Below are 23,297 nucleotides of genomic sequence, written 5' to 3'. Positions count from 1 at the left end.
GACAATATAGAGGCTCTGAAGAGCTGTGCGAAAGTCCAGACAGAGAAGCTGGGTATTTTTTTTAAAATAGAGTCAAACATGCCATGTACCAGGGTGTTAAGTGAGAAATCGGAGAGATTTACTTTTGCTGTTCGGATGTTCAAAGCATAATTTGTAGGTTCTACGGAATACAATTTGCCTTCACGTTACCTTTAATGTATGATGATTTTGGTTAGATTGTTACAATTAAAAGTTTTCAAAAATGAAATCTTGTCCATCAGGTTTTTCCGTTGGGGTCGTTAGAGAAGTTTGGTTCTTATGGTCTCCAGTAATCATAGCAAAACTGGGGGCTCATCTGGGATCTCATTCCCATTAGGCTGCAAAACGGGTTCATTGGAATTTTCCAAAATGTAAGCAAACAAGATTTCACGTTTGTTTTCGCATTCATTGGGGAATCATTATTATGGGCACCAATACTCAGGCCCTTTTGGAGAGAACAGATTTGTCTCTTAGTACCTTAGAACAGTTAACAAAAGATAATTTGAAGGCTGCAGCAGAGAAATTAGTGGGTTGACTTGAAATCAGGAGCTAGGAAGGCAGAGATTGTTGAAGAATTGTCTTTCAAGTTACTGGTCTTCCATGGGGATCCTAACAGTTAGAGAAATAGAATGCAAAGGGTAGTGTAAAAGGATTGTCATCAACCTGGAGAGAATTTTACTATTAGGGCAAGTTTAGGGACATCTTTTGTTTGATACCTTCATAAATGATCTGCAGATAGGAGTCACAAACACAATAGCTAACTTTGTAATATCCACAAATTCAGTGAAGATGGTAAACATCAAACTAAACAAGATAAGCTGCAGGAGGATTTGAATATACTTGGGGAATTGAATTTTGAAATTTAAATGTAGAGAAATATAAAGTGCTTCACATGGGGACAAAAAAAATCAGGTAGAAACTATTTTCTTTCTATTTAAACCATAATGTATATGGAAAATGAGAGATCCAAGAGTCCAGAATGACAGACTGAGGCAATTGCAACACTGCTCCATGGAAGGGAGTACAGCAAATCAGATGGTGGGACGTATTAAAAATGTCAATATTAAGTCAAAATAGTGAGGTAATCGTACCATTTAATAAATTACTGCTCCAACTACACCAAGGATACAGTACACAGTGCTGGTCACTACAGTACAAAGAGGGATTTTAAAGCTATTGGAAGGATACAGGTGAGAGGAACCAGAACGAGTGAGGAAATGATTAAGATGAGTGATTGGATTAGGATAAGTGATTATGAAAATTAGGCATGTTCTCCGTTGGAAAAGGTTCAGAGGTGGTATGAATGGTGTTTTCAAGATTCCAAAAGGAACTACATAATGTAGTTCATGACATGCTGCTTCACCTTTCAGTAGAGCCAGAGAACACATTTTGCAATTGAAAGGAGATGAATTCAAAAGTAATGTGCGGAAAAATATTTCAAAGAGTGAGTATTAAATCTATAAAGCAGACTCTATTATTTTGAGATACAGAATGAATAATTTGAAACATAACATAGTAGTTTTTGTATCATTTATTAGAGACATAAAAATGACCATATGCTATGTTTCAAATTACTCATACTGCATCCCAAAAATGGTAGCATAGTGACAATGTTACTGCACTGGTAATCCAGAGATATGTTCTAATACTCTGGAGATGTGAGTTTCAATCCCACCACAGCAGATGGAGGAATTTAAATTCAACTAGAATCGCAAAATAATTACAGCATGGAGTTAAATAAAGCTGGAATAAAAAGATAGTCTCAGTAACAGTGACCATTATCGGATTGTCATAAAAATTCATCTGGTTCACTAATGTCCAATAAGGAAGGAAATTTGCCACCCTTACCCAGTTCAACCTACATGTGACTCCAGATCTAATTTGACTGACTCTTACATGTCCTCTGAAATGACCCAGCAAGCCACTCAGTTGTAGACACAGCTACGGAAAAGTTGAAAAGTAAAACCAACGTACCTAGGCACACACTGTCCAGCTGACTCAGTCCACCTCACTAACATTCTTGGGACTTGTGCCAAAATTGGGAGAGTTGTCCCACAGGCGAGTCAAGCAACAGCCTGATATACTCATACTCATCTTACAGCCAACAGCCCAGACTACTTCATCACCAAACCAGAGGTGGGAGCATAGTCAATCGGGAGGGAGAGGTCCTGGGAAAACTCTACATTGACTCCAGCCCTGAAGAAACCTCATGGCATTAGGTCAAGCATGGCAAAGAAATCTCCTGATTACCACTTATTGCCTCCCTCAAGTGATGAAACAGTATTCTTCCCCATGTTGTGCATCATCTTTTAAAATTGATTCTTTCCTGGGATGTAGGTGTCACTGGCTTAGGCATTTATTACTCATCTCGAGTTGCCCTTGAACTGAGTGGCTTGCTAGGCCATTGTAGGGCGCACTTAAAAGTTAAGCACATTGCTCTGCTCTGGAGTAATATATAAGCCAGAGTGGATAAGGACAGCAGATTTCCTCTGCTAAAGGACATTAGTGAACCAGATGGATTTTTATGACAATTAATGATAGTTTCATAGTCACTATTGCTGAGATGTGGGGTGGAGCTTTCCACTCTGTGCCTAAGTCCGTTGGTGAGAGCGGGAAGTTGAAGTGATTTGTGGTGGGTAAGCACATCGAATCGTGCGCTGCTCATCTTATTAATTATGCAGCCAGGAGGATTACGTTGCATCCCATGGAAGCGTGAGCAGGAAGTCACGTGCCCCGCCATCATGTCCAGGCATCATATTTAAAAGGCACCCAGACAGCCAGTAATTCAGCGCACCAGGGCCTCAGGACATCTAAATGGCCTCCAGAATACAGCATGATCCCACAGTTCAGTGATGTCTCCTTGGAGACTTTTCGGGGGGGGGGGGGGGGGTGTTGGTGGGGATGCCCTCCTAACTCACCACAGCAGCTGGGAGGAGGTCATCCGGGTGATCAGTGGCAAAAGGGTGCAGAGGAGAAGCACGCTGCAGTGCAGGGAATGCATGAATACATTAAATGAACCTTATCCCACTGCAGTCCATGTGGTCTGCTAGTAGGGAAGCAACTGCAGGTTTCTGGCCTAGCCACACTGAAGGCGCTGGCATTGTGAGCTGGGTGGGGTTGGAGTAGAGGGCAGCTTGAAGATGCCATTATCTGGCTAGGACAGTTGGGACCCACAAATTCCCGTTGTCATTTCTTACCGTCGGGAAACAGATTTTTACTCCTCCATCACATTTTCCGACCCCACCTGCCACAAACCCCACCACTGGCGGAAGGAGAAAATTCCAGCCTAGTCTTCAATTCCAGATTTTATTAGGTGAATTTAAATTCCACTGGCTGCCAGGGTGGGATTTGAACCCATGTCCCCAGAGCATTAGCCTATGCCTCTGGACCACTGGTCCAGTGACATTACCACCATGTCACCATCTCCCCCTTTGGAGGGCCTCAATGTCCATCACCAAGAGTCGCTCTGTCTCATTACTACTGACCAAGCAGGCTAAAATTCTGCCAAACCAGTCCTGCAGCAAATGGTGAGAACACCAATGAGGCATAAACTTACTTGATATCAATCTCAATCTACTTGCAGCAGGTGCATCTGTCCTTGGCTGCACTGGGAGAAGTCACCACCCCACAGTCCTTGCGGAGGAAAAGGCCCAACTTAACAATGAGGAGATCCTCCAATGCATTCTATTCTAAATGGGACATATTTAAAACAGATCTAGCAGCTCCAAGTCAGGGATCTATGAGCACTCTGGGCCATCAGCAAAATTTTGCTCCACCACAATCTGTAAAGGGATGCGAAGCTGTAGAGGTATTGTTGCTGGACTAGTAATCCAGAGACCCAGGGTAATGCTCTGGGGACCCAGGTTCAAATCCCGCCAAGGCAGATGGTGGAATTTGAATTGAATAAAAATCTAGAATTAAAAGGCGAATGATGATGGTTGTGAAAACCCATCTGGTTCACGAATATCCTTTAGGGGAAGAAATCTGGCCTACGTGTGACTCCAGATGCACAGCAATGTGGTTGACTCTTAAACACCTCTAGCAAGCCATTCAGTTGCATCAAACCGCTACAAAGGCGCAAAAAAGGAATGAAACCAGGAGGAACCACCCAGCATTAGCCTAGGTTCCGGAAACAACAACGGCACTCTCAGCCCCGTCAACCCTGCAAAGTCCTCCCTACTAACATCTGGGAGCTGGTGCCAAAATTGAGAGAACTGTCTCACAGACCAGTCAAGCAACAGCCTGACATACTCATCCTCGTGGAATCATATCTTACAGATTATGTCCCAGACACCACTATCACCATCCTTGGGTACGTCCTGTTCCACTGGCAAGACAGACCCAGCAAAGGTGGTGGCACAGTGACATACAGTCGGGAAGGAGTTGCCCTAGGAGTCCTCAACATCGACTCCAGACCCCATGAAGTCTCATGGTGCCAGGTCAAACATGGGCAAGGAAACCTCCTGCTGATTACCACATACTGCCCTCCCTCCCCTGGTGAATCAGTGTTCCTCCAAGTTGAACACCACTTGGAGGAAGCACTGAGGGTGACAAGGGCACCGAATCTACTCTAGTTGGAGGACTTCAGTGTCAAGCACCAAGAGTGGCTCGGTAGCAGCACCACTGACCGAGTCCTAAATGACACAGCTGCTAGACTAGGTCTGCGCCAGGTGGTGAAGGAACCAACAAGAGGGAAAAACATACTTGACCACATCCTCACCAACCTGCCTGCCGCAGATGCAACTATCTGTCCATGACAGTGTCGATGGGAGTGACCACGGCATAGTCATTGGGGAGACGAAGTCCCACCTTCACGTTGAGGATACCCTCCGTCATGTTGTGTGGCACTACCACCATACTAAATGGGATAAATTTTGAACAGATCTAGCAACTCAAGACTGGGCATCCATGAAGTGCTGTGGGATGTCAGCACTCAGCCACAATCTGTAACCCCATGGCCTGGCATATCTACACACTCTACCATCACTATCAAGCAAGGGGATTGTTCCTGGTTCAATTAAGAGTACAGGAGGGCATGCCAAGAGCAGCACCGGGCATACCTAAAAAAAAGAGGTGCCAACCTGGTGAGGTTACAACACTGGACTACTTGCATGCCAAATAGCATAAGCATCAAGTGATAGACATGGCTAAGCGATCCCACAACCAACGGATCAGGCCTAAAACTCTGCAGTCCTGCCACAGCCAGTCGTGAATGATGGTGGATAATTAAACAACTCACTGGAGGAGGAGGCTCGACAAATATCCACATCCTCATTGGTGGGGGGGCCTAGCACATTAGTGCAAAAGATAAGGCTGAAGCATTTGCTACAATCTTCAGCCAGAAGTGCCGAGTGGATGATCCATCTCGGCCTCCTCCAGAGGTCCCCAGCATCACAGATGCCAGTCTTCAGCCAATTCGACTCACTCCATGTGATATCAAGAAACGGCTGAAGGCACTGGATACTGCAAAGGCTACGGGACCTGACAATATTCTGGCAATAGTACTGGAGACTTGAGCTCCAGAACTTGCCCCTAGCCAAGCTGTTCCAGTACAGCTACAACACTGGCATCTACCTGGCTATGTGGAAAATTGCCCATCTATGTACTGTACACAAAAAGGACAAATCCAACCTGGCCAGTTACCGCCCCATCAATCTACTCTCCATCATCAGTAAATTAATGGAAGGGGTCATCAACAGTGCCATCAATAACCTGCTCACTAATGCCCAGTTTGGGTTCCGCCATGGACCTTGACATTGGGGTGTACCTTGACATTGACTGCAGCAATTCTAAATGCTAGCTCAACCCCACCTACTCAAGGGCAATTAGGGGTAGACAATAAGCCCACATCCCATGAACAATTTAAAAAAAAAATTGCATACTGGGGAGGAACAGGTAAGTTTCGACCTGTGGTTTTCAAGGCTTTCCAGTAGTGGAGACTTTACTTGCCTCATGTCTGGGGCTGTTGTAGATTAAATGATAGAGACTAAATTTCAATAATTAACCAAAAATTTCATTATTGCTGTAGCATATGAGTACCAGGATGGTAATTTAAGTTAAAATGACTTTAGATTTTTTTGTCTAGCAAGTTCTACGTTCCTACATAATCACCACATATGGAAGATCACATTGGTTCCAAGTCACTGATAATTCAAGAAATATAGATTGGTGATGTGATGTGTTGTTTTCCCTTGCACATTTTCTACACTGCATTCCATCTGCCATGTTCTTGTTCACTCACCCAACCCACCTATATTTCTCTGCATCCTATTTGCATCCCCTTCACTTACTTTCCTACCTAACTTTGCATTTGTGCAAAGTTGGATTAATTTCAGGATAGCTTGGAAGGCCCCCACTAATCTTGCTTTAGGAGATGTTTCCCTTTTGATTTGACTATTCATGCAATCACTTAGTAGTACTGTCCTGGGTAATGCCAGATCCTCTGATCTGAAGGCTATTTGTCTGAAGGGAGCCACGTGTTACAAAGTTACCTCCTGAGAAGGATCAAATGTCATCTGCCCTTAATTTACACAGAATGCAGCACTGGTTCTTCCTATTGCTTTTCATAAGTATTATACACTGTCAGTGCTGACCTTTTTAATTTATGTCAAAAAAAAGTTTGCATCAAGGAAAATAAAATTGTCCATGGGATTGACTCAGTTGTCAAATCCTCAGCAAGATCAATGGTAATGTTTTCTCTATACCAATGTTGCCTCTTGCTCAAAAATGTCATACTTCTTGTGGTTGGATTTCTTGGGGTTACTACACTTGTCTATCTTATTTTGAATTATATAGAAATCATAGGTTGATTTTGTGAAACAAATTTAGCATAGCACTGTAAAATATTTTGATGATAAGCATTTTGTATTACTGTCTCATAATTGTGAATGAAAAGTCACATAATCACACAGTACATTACACTTTTCGTAACTGTTTCTACGGAACTACTAAACCATGGAGGCAACTAATTTGCTTTGATGCTGATAATGTTTTTCAGGGGTCAATGCCAAAAGGCATAGAGTACAGAGAGCCGAGGTGCACTTACTGTGCTTTCACTTTGTGTTTTACCTCCTCATAGGCTAATGGTTTTGTTTGCTTTTGTCCATTTTATTTATTCTCTATATGGCCATCAAGCCAAATTAGATTGGTAGCTGGTGTTACCAGATACATTTATTACTTGCAGCTGTTTCTAGTTTGTCTAGAAAGATACCTTTTCTTTCTTTTGTAAATTTGTCTTGAAAGAGACTGTTATTTCTTGCAGTTTCATCACCCAGTGCCAAACAGCTTAGCCTCTGAGAAACCTAAAAATAGAAACTTAAAAAGAACTGGAACCCCAGACAGGTTAGATTAATTTTGATATCCCTATCTAAACTACCCAAGAGAATGAGACCTGTTCTGAACTTCTGGCAATGAGGATTCTGACATCAGAATTGCAGATGATGGGCTTTATACAACACAGCAGCAAGATACAATGTACAGCACCTATTATCTGTATCATGATAACATTTTCATGTGCATGCTTAGTAAGTGATTTCCTCAGAAGCTATTATTCTAGGCTATTAACCAACATTGTGTGAAGGATGTGCAATGGAGAAAAGCACTTCATATGAATTTAAATGAAACTAGAAATTCGTTAACACAAATTAAATCTTATTCGGTTGTGAAGAATTCAGGTTCAAAATATAGTAATAACTTCCTTCTATATGAAGGGGACCAAGTAATATTTGTAAAAGTAAAATTTTCAGATTTCTAAAAACAAGAACTAGAAACATTTGAATTATTATTCTTTTGAATGTTCCTTAACGATTTACATGCAGACTCACTAGACAATAAAGGCCACACATCAAACAGCAATTATTACTTGAGTAACAATTATGATTTCATTTACAGCATATACTTGGTGAATAATTCAAAATCATGTGGTTTCTACATAATCTATTATTCCCTGCAAGTGCTCCTGGCATGTTATACAAACTGCTGTATTTTCAAATTAAAATCTGTACATAAATTTCAGGCATAAGCAAACACATTTTATTGAAAAATGCTTCCAAAGAAACTCTTCAAAGTGTCTAAGTTGGTCAAAAGGGATTCGACACCATTGTAGCACTAAAGCAGCAGTTTCAAAGTGATACTTCCAAAGTATGAAACATATCATTCTTTATCATTTCATTCTTTATCTCCCCTCCCTTACAGGGCACAGTGTCCTTTATGATGTTAATGTTTTTCTTTATACTTCCAACATTTACAGTTTTTTGATTCTGTTAATCATGTTTTTGAGCTATGTAGTGCACACTAACATTTGCTACACTCAGGATGAATGCGTTTTATGTAAATTGAGTCCAAATCTGATCCAAAATATTTACCAACACTTTGCAAAACATTTTTAATGCTCTCTAGAGATCTGACCTGTGACACAAATCAGGATTTGATTCCTTTTTACTGCACGCAATAATTTCCTGTGATATAAATTCTGCGTTCTTCAAACTCAGCTGTTGGTCTAAGGACACGAAAAAGGTTTGAGCTGAGTAGCTTAATCCAGGTCCTACTGCCAAACAAAATAAAAAAGTAACTCTGGTGGTGGTGGGTAGAAGAGGTAGAAAGAGGGCTTGGTGTTCAAGTCCATCCACATATTTATGCTCTTATCATACCAAGACATACCAACAAAAGCAGTTACCCTTTACTTCCAGTTTCATTAAACTTCAAACAAACTGAATGGAAGAAGGTTCAGCTTTCGTTAATATGTGCTCTACAGCTTCTTTTTTATATGCTACCTTTTTTGCTCTAGCCAGGATTACAAATGGTGGCAAGTGATAACTAAATCCATGTAATACACCCCTAGCATATATTTTTCCAAAATTTATTCTGCAAATCTTAGCAAATGACAGCATGGCAAATTAGCATTTATCTGACAAGCCAATGAAAACAGCTGCCAAGTAGCAAATTTTAAATACTAAATGGGTACCAAGCAAAGTTAACAAAGTAGTTTTTGCTTTGAAGCCTTTCATTAAAAAAACATATTCAAACCCACCAAGCAATATAACATTCATCAGAATAACAAAGTTCAATTAAAATGTATCAATGAAATGTTTAACCTGCATCCATATATCAGGAATTGAATTCTTGGTGAAGTGCTCTGGAGTTTGTTTCAGGTTTGAAAGGACAATCCATACTGGCATACATGATATCAGAATATTATGACATGTGCAGTTAGGTTAAAATGTCTAACAGTATCACCAGTTTCTACAACTAATTCAGAATTAATTTTGAGGTAAAATTAAAATTTTCTATTCCCTACTGCTTCTCAACTTAGACCTTTTGAGATCTAAATCCCAGGGGAGCACATTCATGCTGCAGTCAGCAATTGGGTTCGACTTTTGGGTTTGCATAGGGATTCAATCCTGATATTAGCCGCATTTGTACAATGTCTTTAGCATACAATTGCCCCAAAATTAAAAATGGTGCATGAATATATCCTTAAATGACAAAATACTATACAATCATGTTTGGGTTCTCACAAATAAATATCTTTAATCTCTAACTACACACTTTGAATACTTGTAGATTCACTTTTTGCGCAATTCATTTTTATTATGGTTTATCAGTAAATTACAAATGTATATTGCTTTTATGCTAAGTTATTTCAAAAACAAAGCATGTTGGTAAGTACACCTATTTTAGATAAATGGCTGCTGACTGTAATGCTTCTTACAGTAGCATTCACAAAGTGATGCTGCTTGAAATAAAACAACTTTTAACATCTCAGTTAACCCGGAAAATAGAAATACTCAGATCCCATTTTACAGACTCGAACAAACATTTTAACATTCTCTTATATTTGCAGGCTGACAGTATTCAGATCACCTTTAAGGCTATGATTATACATTAGTGACAAAATCATAAGTATGACAAATTCTGTTTAAATAAGAATTAAAATGTCTTGATAAATTACGGGTGAAAAATCATAATACCGCAGCGAGCTCATTGGGCTGCAGCATTTTTATTGCAGCTAACTATGAGATTGCGCTAAATTTCCTCAACATACATTACTTTTAAAACAAGATACTTCTCTACAGCACATTCCACTTTTGCTGTGCCTTGGTATGTCATAAAAGTAACGTTATTAAAAGTACTACATTTTTAATATATTTGTTTCTGTGACTTACCTTTCTTGACCCTCTTGGCCTGTCTTCCAGCCAGTCAGTCACCTGCTCCTCAATGTCCTCAATAGTTGAAGCTTCTTCGTGTAATGGTACATATGCGATACTTCCAGAGGTAGGGGCCGTGTACACTGGAAACTCAGATTTTGGTTTCTTTACCTTGGGCCTTTTTTCTTCTGCAAGGTACAAAATGTCTTTTCAGCTTAAACTGTTGAAAGATCAATAAAAAATCTTTTTGCATTTTTAAAAACTGACAAATCTGTTAACACCTACAATACATATCTAAATGGGTGTAAAACAATACCATTAGGTAATTGTTACCTTCAGTGATTCATAAATGTAAATTAGAAATAAAAGACAACATCAATTATTTCAAATGCTATAATGATATTAAGCAAGCTGTGAATTGTTGTAAAGGAAAGAGGCTTTTCTTGTTTTTAAATTTGCTCACAACAAAGAAATGGAAAACTGCCAACAAATCTCAGAAAGGTGCAGACATAACATCATAGCTCACTATGTCTGTGCAAAGATGCACCCAGTAGGGTAATATTTAGCTTCAGCAGATTATCTATTCACACCTCTTGTCTTCTGCTGCAACACATTGCTTTAATGAGACCCCATGTTGCATTCTCTCAATTTGCAAATTGCATCGAATTCCCCACTACCATACCACTTCTGTCCCTAGAGGACACTGCACAATCTCCGTTGTAAAGCAGATAGACATGCAGGCAGATTAGCAATTAGGTCATGAAAAACAGCCAGAATAAAATAGCTCCATGCCAATCTGCATGATTTGCATTTACCCTCTCAAAAAGATGTTAATGTTATCATTAACTGTGCTTCCAAACTATGATTTACCATATTAAGAACACAACCAACAGCTATGAGATACACAACATCCTTCTGTGCAGTTTAGGACATCATGGACATGTTAGCAAATCTTTTTTTCCATGTGTGGTTTTTGTTTGGGATAATCAGCATTAAAGCAATCATAATTTCTTATTCTTGAGACACAACCATTAGCTTACTGTTTACTGTGGAGATGCTGGTAATCCAAACAGTTCATGAAATTTTCCTGTTCAGATGAATACATTCAGAAAGCTGATCCCATTAATTCCAATGCTATACAGTACATTAACTAATAGCAATTCAGAACAAGAACTGATATACACTAAAGTTACTTCAAAAACAAGGCACAATGGTAAGTACGCCTATTTCAGATAAATGGTTGCTGACCCTAATTCTTCTTACAACAGCATTCACAACGTTATGCTGCTTGAAATAAAATGGCTTTTAACATCTCAGTTAACCCGGAGAAAGGAAATACTCAGGTCCCATTTTACAGACTCGAACAAACATTTTAACATTCTCTTATATTAACAGGTTGACAATATTCAGATTCTAACATGCTCAAAACTTTAAGGCTATGATTTTCAAACATGTTAATGAGAAGACATGATTCTCGAAACACAACACTGGATTATTCAAAATGCTGTGGAGTTACCCAAAATTTTAATTTTGAAGATGGTTTCAGAATGAATATTGAAGAAAGGGGTGTTGGAAAATGCTAAGTCGTCTTTGTTCTATTTAGCAAACCATGCAGAGACAATTTTATACAAGTCTAAAGCTGAGCTTGCTATAATGTATAGCTTTATACAGTAAGCTTTTGTCTCTCAGACATTGTAATGAGCCTCCTGAAATATTTTGCTAGTGACTCTTGATGACAATATGTAATAGATGAATGTCATCACTCAGCCTATGGACTATGGTAATATACAATTCTGTTGAGAAGAAGGGTAAAGTATTTTATGATAGCTGTTCATTATCTGTTAACTAGTCTCACTCCAGTGACAAAAACAACACACTATTTACACACCACAGATGTTTCTTACTCTGCACAGCTTCAAACTGAGCCTGAGTTTCTGCTTCTTCTTTTTCCTTCACTTTCATTTCTTTCCATTCCAGATAAAAATCCATAACATCCTGCAACAAAACATGCACATAGTTAGAAACATGGAAATAAATTTAAACAAAGTAATTCAAATCAGTGCACAATTATGAGCTGTCATATTTTTAAGGATATAAATTTTCCCAACACAACCAATTATAATATCTACATGCATAAAAACAAAATGAATGGCAGTCTACGGTAGCTGATTAGGACCACAAATTTCGTAATGATGTCATTATCAGCAAAGGCTAACGCTTTCGGCAGGTTTTTTTAAAGAACAAAATGTAAACCCTTCAGCTCCATAAACAATTTCTTGTATTTACATAAAAACATATGCACAATTCCCACAAGGTTTTTTCCAATTCAATGTTGTGATTACAAATTAAGGAATAGCTCTCAATTTTATTACTGTGAATAAAAATCAACGTAAGGAAAATAGATAACAGAAAAGTTAACGTAAAAGAAACCATTTTAGTGAATCAAGTGAAAACATTCCTTTGTGCAAACAGTGAAGTTCTAAACCTGCATATGTGCAATGCCACTATTGGCATGCTCCAAAGGTGACCACCTCATTTCAAAATTAGTTGCCGATTTCCAACTATTGTTTCTGCAAGTACTGCACACTATGCAAATTATTACTGTACCTGGAGAGTGAAAAATGGAAAGCTGTTCTCTGTGATGATTGATCAGCAACATTCTTAGTAACAATAATAGTAATAATTATGCATACAAAATTTGACTGAAACATAATAAACCAATATTCATAACCTGATTCTGCTGTTGGGCTGAGCCAAACAGATCCAACTCTGCACTCAAATGGAACGCAACCTGACTCTTATTTCAAAGAAATACCAGCACTTCAACTGCAAAGTTGGTTCTTAAGAGAGCACAGACAGCCCAAGTTCCTACCAACACAATCAGATGTTAGAACAGCTGATCTTGCTGGTCCAGAGCAATGCTGCTGCTAAGCAGCTTTGTCGTGCAACAACCTGAAAGGGATCTTGCAGATCTGGTTCTGCCATGAAAAACATATGCACAGCCATGCAAAAAAATTTAAAGGAACTGCATACCAAAGAAAACAGACATGCACAAGTAAATTTTAATGCAATCATTAGTTAAGAGTGGGGTAGTGTCTTAAACTTATGCAGAGTCTAGTACAACTTCTTATTCTAAAAAGAAATTACAAATAACTATTAGTGAAAAAGCAAACCACATGTAAATCAGTGATATCTAGACTACAGGGCAGGATAAAGTTAGACCCAATATCAGTTGCAGGGCTTGTGAGGTGTGATTACCCCATAGTTGAGTATGTTTGGGGCAGCGTGCTTATCCAAATGTCATCAACTCACAGCAAAGCATGAAATGGACCATGACTGAACGCCTGTTTAGCAAGGGGCCCAATTGCATGAGCGACTAGCACAGTGCACAACTGGAGGCTGAATCTCTTAAAGGGAACCTGAACATCTTAAAAGAGAACCACACTCATGCGACAGAAGCTGCTGCAACTGTCGCTGGAAGGAAATGCACAGCAAATGAAGGACAGGCAAGAAAGAGGGCTTCCAGGCTTTTGGATGAGGCACTGAAGGCATAAGTAGGGGAAAGGAGGGGACATTGTTTTTCCCCGCAGGGGGCCAGGAGGCCCTTAAGGCACGGCGAGAAGGAAATAGGAGCAGGTGGCCACAGAGGTTAACTTATGTAAACTGCCTGCGAGGACCTAGCTGCAGCACCAGAGGAGGTTCAATCACCTCACACAGATGGTCAAGGTCAGTGAATGCATCTTCAAATACCGCCTCCTACCTGACTGAATTTTACATTCAGCTCGAGGGAGTCCAAGGCTAGTATTTTAAACTTAAAGAAGGGCAATTATGAGGGCATGAAAGCATAGCTAGCTAAAGTGAACTGGGTTAAAGGATAGGTCAATAGAGATGCCGTAGGGGTCATTTAAGGAGATAGTTCAGAATACGTAGAATAGATGCATTCCAATGAGAAAGAAAAATTCCAAGAGAGGACCCATCATCAAAGGTTAAATAGAAAAATTAAATATAGTAACGGTAGCACCACTACTGGCTGAGCCCTAAAGGATATAGCTGCGAGACTGGGTCTGCAGCAAGTGGTGAGGGGACCAACAAGAGGGGAAAACGTAGTTGACCTAATCCTCATCAACCTGTCTGCCAGAGATGCATCTGTCCACCACACAGTCCTTGTGGAGGTGAAGTCCCATCCTCAAACTGAGGATACACTCCATAATGTTGTGCAGCACTGCAACTGTGCTGAATAAGAACAGCTCTCGCAACTCAAAACTGGGCATCCATCAGGCGCTGTGGGCCATCAGCAGCAGAATTGTACTCAGTCACAATCTGTAACTTCATGGTCTGGCATATTCCCCAATCTACTATGATCACCAAGCCATGAGGTCAACCCTGATTCAACGAAGAGTGCAGGATAGCACGCCAGGAACACCTAAAAATGATATGTAAACCTGATGAAGCTACAACACAGGACTACTTGCATGCCAGACAGCATAAGCAGCAAGTGATAGACAGAGCTAAGCCATTCCACAACAAACAGATCAGATCTAAGCTCTGCAGTCCTGCCACGTCCAGTCGTGAACGGTGGTGGACAATTAAACAACTTACTGGAGAAGGAGGCTCCACAAATATGTTCAATGATGGGGCAGCTCAGCACATCAGTGCAAAGATAAGGCTGAAGTATTTGCAAGAATCTTTAGCCAGAAGTGCTAAGTGGATGATCCATCTCGGCCCCCTCTGAAGGTCCCCAGCATCACAGATGCCAGTCTTCAGCCAACTTGATTCACTCCACATGATATCAAGAAACAGTTGAAGGCACTGGATACTGCAAAGGTTATGGGCCCTGACAACATTTCAGCAATAGTACTGAAGACATATGCTGCAAAACTTGCCACATCCCTAGCCAAGCTGTTTCAGTACAGCTACAACTCTGGCAGCTACCTGGCTATGTGGAAAATTGCCAAGTGTGTCCTGTACAAATTGTTATGACGAAGCAGGTTATGTGTGCCAGGCTGACCAAATCCATTAGGGATTTCACAAAGGTTTTGCAATTTCTATTTATTACGAGAAGGTTTATGCACTGAATTCAAAAGTAATGAGTCCACTGACACCTTCAAAGGTTTTAAAAACTAAATTAAAACACTTATTAACAAAAGAATAGATTTTAAGCACATATAAAGATTAGTTACTTAATACTATAACAAATCCCAAAATTCCCAATTAACCTGATTCCCAACTACACACCCGCTTTAAGACAACAGTCCAAAATAGATTTTAAATTTAAATAGCAAGCCAGCTAAGTTTACCACAGCATCCACTCGACAGTGGAATTCAAAGGCTTTCCTCCACCTTTGGTTACTGAACACAGGAAACTTCTTCAAAAGTGCTGGAGGCTTCCCCAAGGCTGTATTACACAGTCCTCTTAGATCTTACATGGTCCCACAATATAGCCTTCCATTCTCTTGATATGGTTCTCTCTCTTTAATGTGTAAATTCCAATATGTTCTATATATGTCCTTGGAAATTCACTTTTCCCATAATATAAAAATCTTTCATGTTGCCAATATGGTCAACACTTTTGGAAAAAATAAACACTGCTTCACCTTGCTAGTTGTAAACATCTTATCCCTTTGAAACCTAAACAACCCCTTCACATATCTAAAAATGCAAATTTCCTTCATACCCTGTATGCTAAGCCCTCATCCATGTTTACTCATTAGCATTTCAAATGCCTTTTACCCCTAACTTATTTTGATAATTTCAAACTAGTAGTCTATCTGGCTCTAATTCAATTAAATCATACAGACAGATCCATCCACATTGACACTCATAAACCTACTTTATAATAAGCTGCAATAATATAATTTAAAAATGTTAGCTTCATGACAACAGAAAGCAGGACAAATCCACCCTGGCCAACAACCACCCCATCAGTTTACTCTCTATCATCAGTAAAGTGATGAAGAGGTAATCAACAGTGCTACCAAGCAGCACTGCTTAGCAATAACCTGCTCATTAATGCTCAATTTGGGTTCCGTCAGGGCCACTCAGGTCCTGAACCCATTACAACATTGGTTCAGGTATGGACAAGAGAGCTGAACTCCAGAGGTGAGGTGAGAGTGACTGCCCTTGACATCAAGGAAGCATTTGAGAGTGTGTGGCATCAAGGCACCCTAGTAAAACTGGAGTCAATGGGAATCAAGGGGCAAACTCTCCACTGGTTGGAATCATACCTCCGCAAAGGAAGGTGGTTGGGAGTCAATCATCTCAGTTCCAGGACGTCACTGCAGAAGTTCTTCAGGCTAGCACCCTAGGCCCAACCACCTTCAGCTGCTTCATCAATGGCCTTCCTTCCATCATAAAATCAGAAGTGAGGATGTTCGCTAATGATTGCACAATGTTCAGCGCCATTCATGACTCCTCAGATACTGAAGCAGTCCATGTCCAAATGCAACAAGACCTGGACAATATTCTGGCTTGGGCTGACAAGTGGCAAGTAACATCTGTGCCACACAAGTTGGAAATTGTCATTGCCTGGCACAACAGAGAATCTAACTATTGCCCCTTGACATTCAATGGCATTACCTTCACTAAAGCCACCACTAACAACATCCCGAGGGTTACTATTGACCAGAAACTAAACTGGACTAGCCATATAAATACCATGGCTACAAGAGCAGGCCAGAGGTTAGGAATCCTGTGGCAAATAACTCACCTCCTGACTCCCCAAAGCCTGTCCACCATCTACAAGGCACAAGTGATGGAATACTCTCCACTTGCCTGGCTATGTGAAGCTCCAACTAAACTCAAGATGCTTGACATCATCCAGGACAAAGCAGCCTGCTTGATTGGCACCCCATCCATAAACATTCACTTCCTCCATCATAGGCGCATAATGGCAGTAGTGTATACCATCTACAATATGCACTGCAGAAATTCATCAAGGCTCCTTAGGCACCTTCCAAACCCAAAACCCCTACCATCTAGAAGGACAATGGCAGCAGACACATGGGAACATCACCACCCAAGTTCCCCTTCAAGCCACTCACCATCCTGATTTGGAAATACATCACTGTTCCTTCACTGTCACTGGGTAAAAATCTTGGAACTCCCCCCAATAACAGCACTGTAGGTGTACTGTGCAGTTCAAGAAGGCAGCTTACTACCACCTTCTGAAGGGCAATTTAGGAATGGGCAATAAATGTTGGTCTAGCCAGCAACACCCAAATCCCATGAATGAATAAAAAAAACCTAAAGAAAAAGCAAATGGGGCAGGATTTTCCCCTCGTTGGGTGGGCCCGGCGGGTAGACCCAGGAGCGGCCGGGAAATGGTCTGCCACCCGCGATCGGGCCCCAACCGCAATTTCACGATGCCTGGCCAATTAACGGCCAGCCAGCATGAAACGCGCACTGAGAGCCCAAGTGCTGAAGTTTGCAAATGTGCGGAAGAGATCTCTGAAGGCACAAAGCTGCCTCAGGGAGCTGAAGAATTTTGAAGCGAAAATTAAAGATTTCAAAAATAGTATAAATATGTCGCCACATGTGACCCAGCCACATGATGAAGGACATGTGAAAAATGAGTTCAAAAAATTTTTTTTTTTTTTTTATTCACTGTTGGAAACCTCATCCCACCTGTGGATGAAGTGTCGTAAAAAATACAAAGGCCGCCTGGCCTATTCGCCCCGCCAACCATGAGGTTGGACGGGCAGCGAAAAACTCTACTTAATTAGCTATTTAAGGGCCTTAATAGGCATCTTAATTGTCGGTGGGCATGCTGCCGACTGTCGCACACGCCTGCCAAACGAAATATCCCGCGCTGTTTCATGCTTGGATGTGTCAGGCGTACCTGCATGCCGAGCTGAAAATCCTGGCCATAATTGCACAAAGATAGGTGGCAAGTCAGAAAACTGGACAGAATATAAAAAAAAGCAAGGAATGACCAAAAGATTGATAAGGAAAGAAAAATTAGACTACGGGAGAAAACTAGCTAGAAAAATAAAGACAGATAGTAAGAGCTCCAATAGATATCCAAAAATGAAAAGAGTTAACAAAGTGAGTGTTTGTCCTATAGAAAGTGAGACTGGAGAATTACTAATGAAAAATATGAAGATGGCAGATGAATTGAACAGGTATTTTGCATTGGTTTTCACTACAGAACACACAAGTAACATCCTAGAAATAGCTGTAAATCAGGAAATGGAAGGGAAGGAGGAACTCGGGGAAAATTACTATCACCAGGGAAGTGGTACTGAGAAAATTGTTAGAGCTGCGGGCTGACAAGTTCCTGGGACATGATAGACTTCAAGATAGGGTCCTAAAGGAAGTGGCTAGTCAGATAGCTAATGCTAGATTCGGGCAAGGTTCCATTAGATTGGAAAACAGCGAATGTAACTCCATTATTCAAAAAAAAGAGACAGAATGCTGGAAACTACAGGCCAGTTAGTCTAATATCTGTCATAGGGAAAATGTTAGAAGCTATTTTTAAAGAAGCTATAGCAGCGCACTTGGAAAAATGCAGAGTAATCAGAGGCAGAGTCAACAAGGTTTTATGAAAGGGGAATCACGTTTAACCAATGTATAGGAGTTCTTTGGAGGAGTAACATATGCTGTGGATAAAGGGGAACTGGTGGATGTACTGTGTTTAGATTTCCAGAAGGCATTTGACAAGGTGCACATCAAAGGTTATTGCGAAAAATAAAAGCACATGGTGTAGGGGGTAATGTATTGGCATGGATTAAAGATTGGCTAGCTAACAGGAAGCAGAGAGTAGGCATAAATGGGTCTTTTTCTGGTTGGCAAGATGTAACAAGTGGTGTGCCACAGGGATCAGTGCTAGGGCCTCAACTTTTTACAATTTATATAAATGACTTAGATGAAGGGACTGAAGGTATGGTTGCTAAATTTACTGATGACACAAAGATAGACAGGATAGTAAGATGTGAAGAGCACACAAGGAGGCCAGAAAGGGATATAGATAAGTTAAGCGACTGGGCAAAGACCAGGCAACTGGATTATAATGTTGGAAAGTGTGAAATTGTCCATTTTGGCAGGAAAAATAAAATAAAGAGACATATTATCTAAATGGTGAGAGATTGCACAGCTCTGAGGTGCAGAGGGATTGCAAAAGGCTAATATGCAGGTACAACATAACATTCTATGATCCTTCATAATGACATCATTTATTATGAAGGAAATTGAATACACAAGTAGGGAGGTTATGCTTCAATTCTCAGGGCATTGGTGAGACCACGTCTGGAGTACTGTGTACAGTATTGGTCTCCTTATTTAAGGATGGATGTGAATGTATTCGAAGCAGTTCAGAGAAGGTTTACTAAACTAATACCTGGATTGGGTGGGATGTCTTATGAGGAAAGGTGGGACAGGCTGTGTTTGTATCCACTGGAGTTTAGGAGAGTAATAGGTGACTTGATTAAAACATATAAAATCCTGAGGTGTCTTGACAGGGTTGATGCGGAGAGGACGTTTCCTCTCGGGGCCACTGTGAAAAAATAAGGGATCACCTATTTAGAACAGAGACAAGGGGAGTTTTTTTCTCTCAAGAGTGTTGTGTCTTTGGAACACTCTTCCTCAAAAGGCAGTGGAAGCAGAGTCTTTGAATATTTTTAAAGCAGAAGCAGATAAATTCTTGATAAGCAAGGGGATGTGGAGCTGAGATTACAATCAGATCAGTCATGATCTCAATGAATGGTGGAGCAGGCTCGAAGGGCCTACTCCTGCTCCTAATTTGTATGTTTGTAATCTCTCACTCTGCCCAATGCACTATGACTCCATCACTCATCCAGCAGCAAGCAGGACTCGGATAGTCATTCAGATATGCCACCTCACCCTCAAACATGTACCAATGCTGTCAGCATCTCGCCCACCTATTGCTGCTTCCACATATTTCCAGCAATGGCAGGCATCACCCAAATACATTACAACACACTCACTGGTATTTTCCCCTCTTTCTTGCAGGGCAAGATGCACAGTAGCAACATAGAAGCAGCAGGAAACAGGCATGCCTGAATCTCCTGAGCTCTCTGGAAGTCATGGTGGTCTGCATCATGGGCTGGGCTGCAACTAAGTCTGTTGCCACATACATTCAAATGACAGTATATTCCTGCCTTATGGACCTTCTCAAACCTCACCCTTATCCTGCGACCTTAGCATTATGTACAAGCTGCAGATGGTGCGACTATGGAGCTCTTCCTTTCCACCCACCTCCCCTCACCCCAACTCTCCCCTTCGGCATTTCTGTTTCCAGATACCCAAGAAGTGTCATCTGGCTGTCAAGAAACCTACACTTACTTTCGGAGGTCAGGAACTCCAGTTCCCAATGAACCTTGGGTCTCCTGTGCATGCACCTGCCGGGAGCTGGCCACACATGCGCAGTTCTGTTATTATAAACTCTTCAGGCCGAGGACCGGCCTGTGCAATTGCACAGGAGAAAAAGAACGGCATGAAAATGCAGGACAGATGACCTGATGCAGAGGGCCATTATCCAGTAAGTGTTCCAGGGAGGACACGGGATGGGGGCAGGGAAAGGTCCCCAAAAGTCGTCCCAGGTAAGGTACAAAGCCTGGGGCAGAAATAGGTCATGTTAAGCTAAGAGAAAGGAGCAGAGAAATAGGCTCCAAATTATAGAAAGAGCTGCAGGGAGCAGATTTTAAGCAAAGTGAGCATGAGAGAAGCTCTGAAGATCGAGAAGGTTGAAGGTTGGTGACTCCCTGCTGCGGGCCGTTAGGGCAAAGGCACCCCCTTTGGAGCTGTGGTCTTTCGCTTGGCACAGCCGAAGATCTGAAATTATGCTTGAAAGGTGAAGCTTAAGTATGCTCGGAGATCCAGGGGAAAGGAATCTCGGAAGGCGAGACTGAAACCCTTCAAGAGGGTCATGGTTGAAGTCGTCTGAGTGGGAGCGACTTCTGGAGAGAATCCAAGGCGAGATCTTCAGATGTGGAGATTGGAAACCCTCCTGAGAAAGAAGAAATTTCAGTGAGATTGGTTGGCTCACAATGTGACAAACATCTGGGTGGATTGTTGAGAAATCCATGGAATCTGTTTTGGTTATGCGTAGTGGGGTGTGTTCGACCAGACTTCACCTGTTAATTCACATGTAACTTATACTCATTCAGGGTAAGCATAAGATAGATAATGTAAATTGTTTTACCGTTCTGGAACTTGTATTGTAAAGTTTATTTTTGTTTGCTCAAAACCCATGGAATATCGTGGCTTTATTCACTTAGTAAGTGTCTTGAATCTCAAAATGTCATTGGTCCCTAACCGAATCTCCCACTAGGGGTCTGGCCAAAGACCTGGCCAATCAATGCAGCTTCACCATGAAGGGTGAGAGTTACACCAGACCATTCATGAAGAAGCACCATCACTTGGTCTGACAATTGCAACCACTAGCTCAGATACTGGCACTGATCAAACTTCAGAGGGTAGTATAGAATGGGGGTCTGCAAGATGGTGAGTCACTGGGCATGGGTGGGTTGCAGACTGACCAAGGGAAAAGAATAGTTTGTGTGCTCACTCGCCAGAGGATGAGGGTGCAGACAGGTTTGCTGCAGAGGACTTGGGTGTGAACTTCAATGGGGCGGCATACAGGAGAACCTTGATGGGCATGCCCATTGCAATGCTTGGTGCATAGGCAGGCCTGTCAAGCAGTCTACTGCTACTGTCAACTAGCATGAAGGAGTTCGGCTCTAACTTTTCAGCCACGCTGCAGCCACTGGGGTGCACTACATAGGAACACTAGGTCAAGTGGCGGTACCTGCAAGACAGACATTAAAGGGACGCATAGTGATGAACAATTCGGTTTTTATGCATTCTTGGAAATGTCTGATGAAGTTCTTATAGAATTTATTTTTTGTTGGTGGCATTTATATCAGAATTTTGGCCAAGCAGATATTTTGATGGTAGGTAGCAGATGGATTGAAAGGTTGAAACTTGTGGAGCATCCAGATGTGTGAATGATGTCTCAGGTGACACCTCAGGGGAGGCGACGGTGTAGTGCTATTGTCGCTGGACTAGTAATCCAGGGATCCAGGGTAATGCTCTGGGGACCCGGGTTGGAATCCCGCCATGGCAGATGGTGGAATTTGAATTCAATAAAAATCTGGAATTAAAAGTCTAATGATGACCATGAAACCATTGTCGATTGTTGTAAAAACCCATCTGCTTCACGACTCTTCTTTAGGGAAGGAAATGTGTCGTCCTTACCTGGTCTGGTCTACATGTGACTCCAGACCTAGAACAACGTGGTTGACTCTTAAGTGCCCTCTGAAATGGCCTAGCAAGCCACTCAGTTGTAACAAGCCACTACAAAATCACAAAAAAAGGAATGAAACCGGAGGTACTGCCTGACAATGCCCTAGACACCGGAACGACAACGGCAATCGCAGTCCAGTCGACTCTGCAAAGTCTTCCTTACTAACATCTGGGGGCTAGTGCCAAAATTGGAAAAGCTATCTCACAGACTAGTCAAGTAACAGCCTGATATAGTCATTCTCACAGAATCACACCTTACAGATAATGTCCCAGACACCACCATCACCATCTCTGGGTCTATCTTGTCCCACCAGCAGGTCATACCCAGCAGAGGTGGCAGCACAGTGATATACATTTGGGAGGGAGTTGCCCTGGGAGTCCTCAACCTCGACTCCGGACCCCAGGTCTCATGGCATCAGGTCAAACCTGGGCAAGGAAATCTCCTGCTGATTACCACATACCATCCCCCCTCAACTGATGAATCAGTACTCCTCTATGTTGAACACCACTCGGAGGAAGCATTGAGGGTGGCAAGGGCACAGAATATACTCTGGGTGGGGGACTTCAATATCCATCGCCAGGAGTGGCTTGGTAGCACCACTACTGACTGAGCTGGCCAAGTCCTAAATTACATTGTTGCTAGACTGGGTCCAGGTGGTAAGGGAACCAACAAGAGGGATAAACATACTTGACCTCATCCTCACCAACCTGCCTACCACAGATGCATCTGTCCATGACAGTATCGGTAGGAGTGACCACTGCATAGTCATTGTGGAAACAAAGTCCCACCTTCACACTGAAGTTACCCTCCATCATGTTATGTGGCACTACCACCGTGCTAAATGGGATAAATTTCAAACAGATCTAGCAACT

The 23,297-nt window shown here is 41.6% G+C and overlaps 1 protein-coding gene across 1 annotated transcript in view; it reads right to left on the bottom strand.

The window, feature by feature from the left end:
• The window catches only part of dnajc1 (DnaJ (Hsp40) homolog, subfamily C, member 1), a 329,426-nt gene that overhangs the window by 112,770 nt on the left and 193,359 nt on the right, over positions 1–23,297 (bottom strand). The window contains exons 7-8 of the mRNA XM_041183360.1: positions 12,068–12,158; positions 10,182–10,351 (exon numbers count right to left, since the gene is read on the bottom strand). Of these exons, the coding sequence (XP_041039294.1) occupies positions 10,182–10,351; positions 12,068–12,158 (261 nt within the window). The remainder of the gene's footprint in view (positions 1–10,181; positions 10,352–12,067; positions 12,159–23,297) is intronic.

The sequence above is a fragment of the Carcharodon carcharias genome, chromosome 3, assembly GCF_017639515.1.
Source record: "Carcharodon carcharias isolate sCarCar2 chromosome 3, sCarCar2.pri, whole genome shotgun sequence".
NCBI classification, from domain to species: domain Eukaryota; kingdom Metazoa; phylum Chordata; class Chondrichthyes; order Lamniformes; family Lamnidae; genus Carcharodon; species Carcharodon carcharias.
Note: the sequence above shows the minus strand (reverse complement) of the source record. Positions and strands in the feature narration are given on the sequence as shown.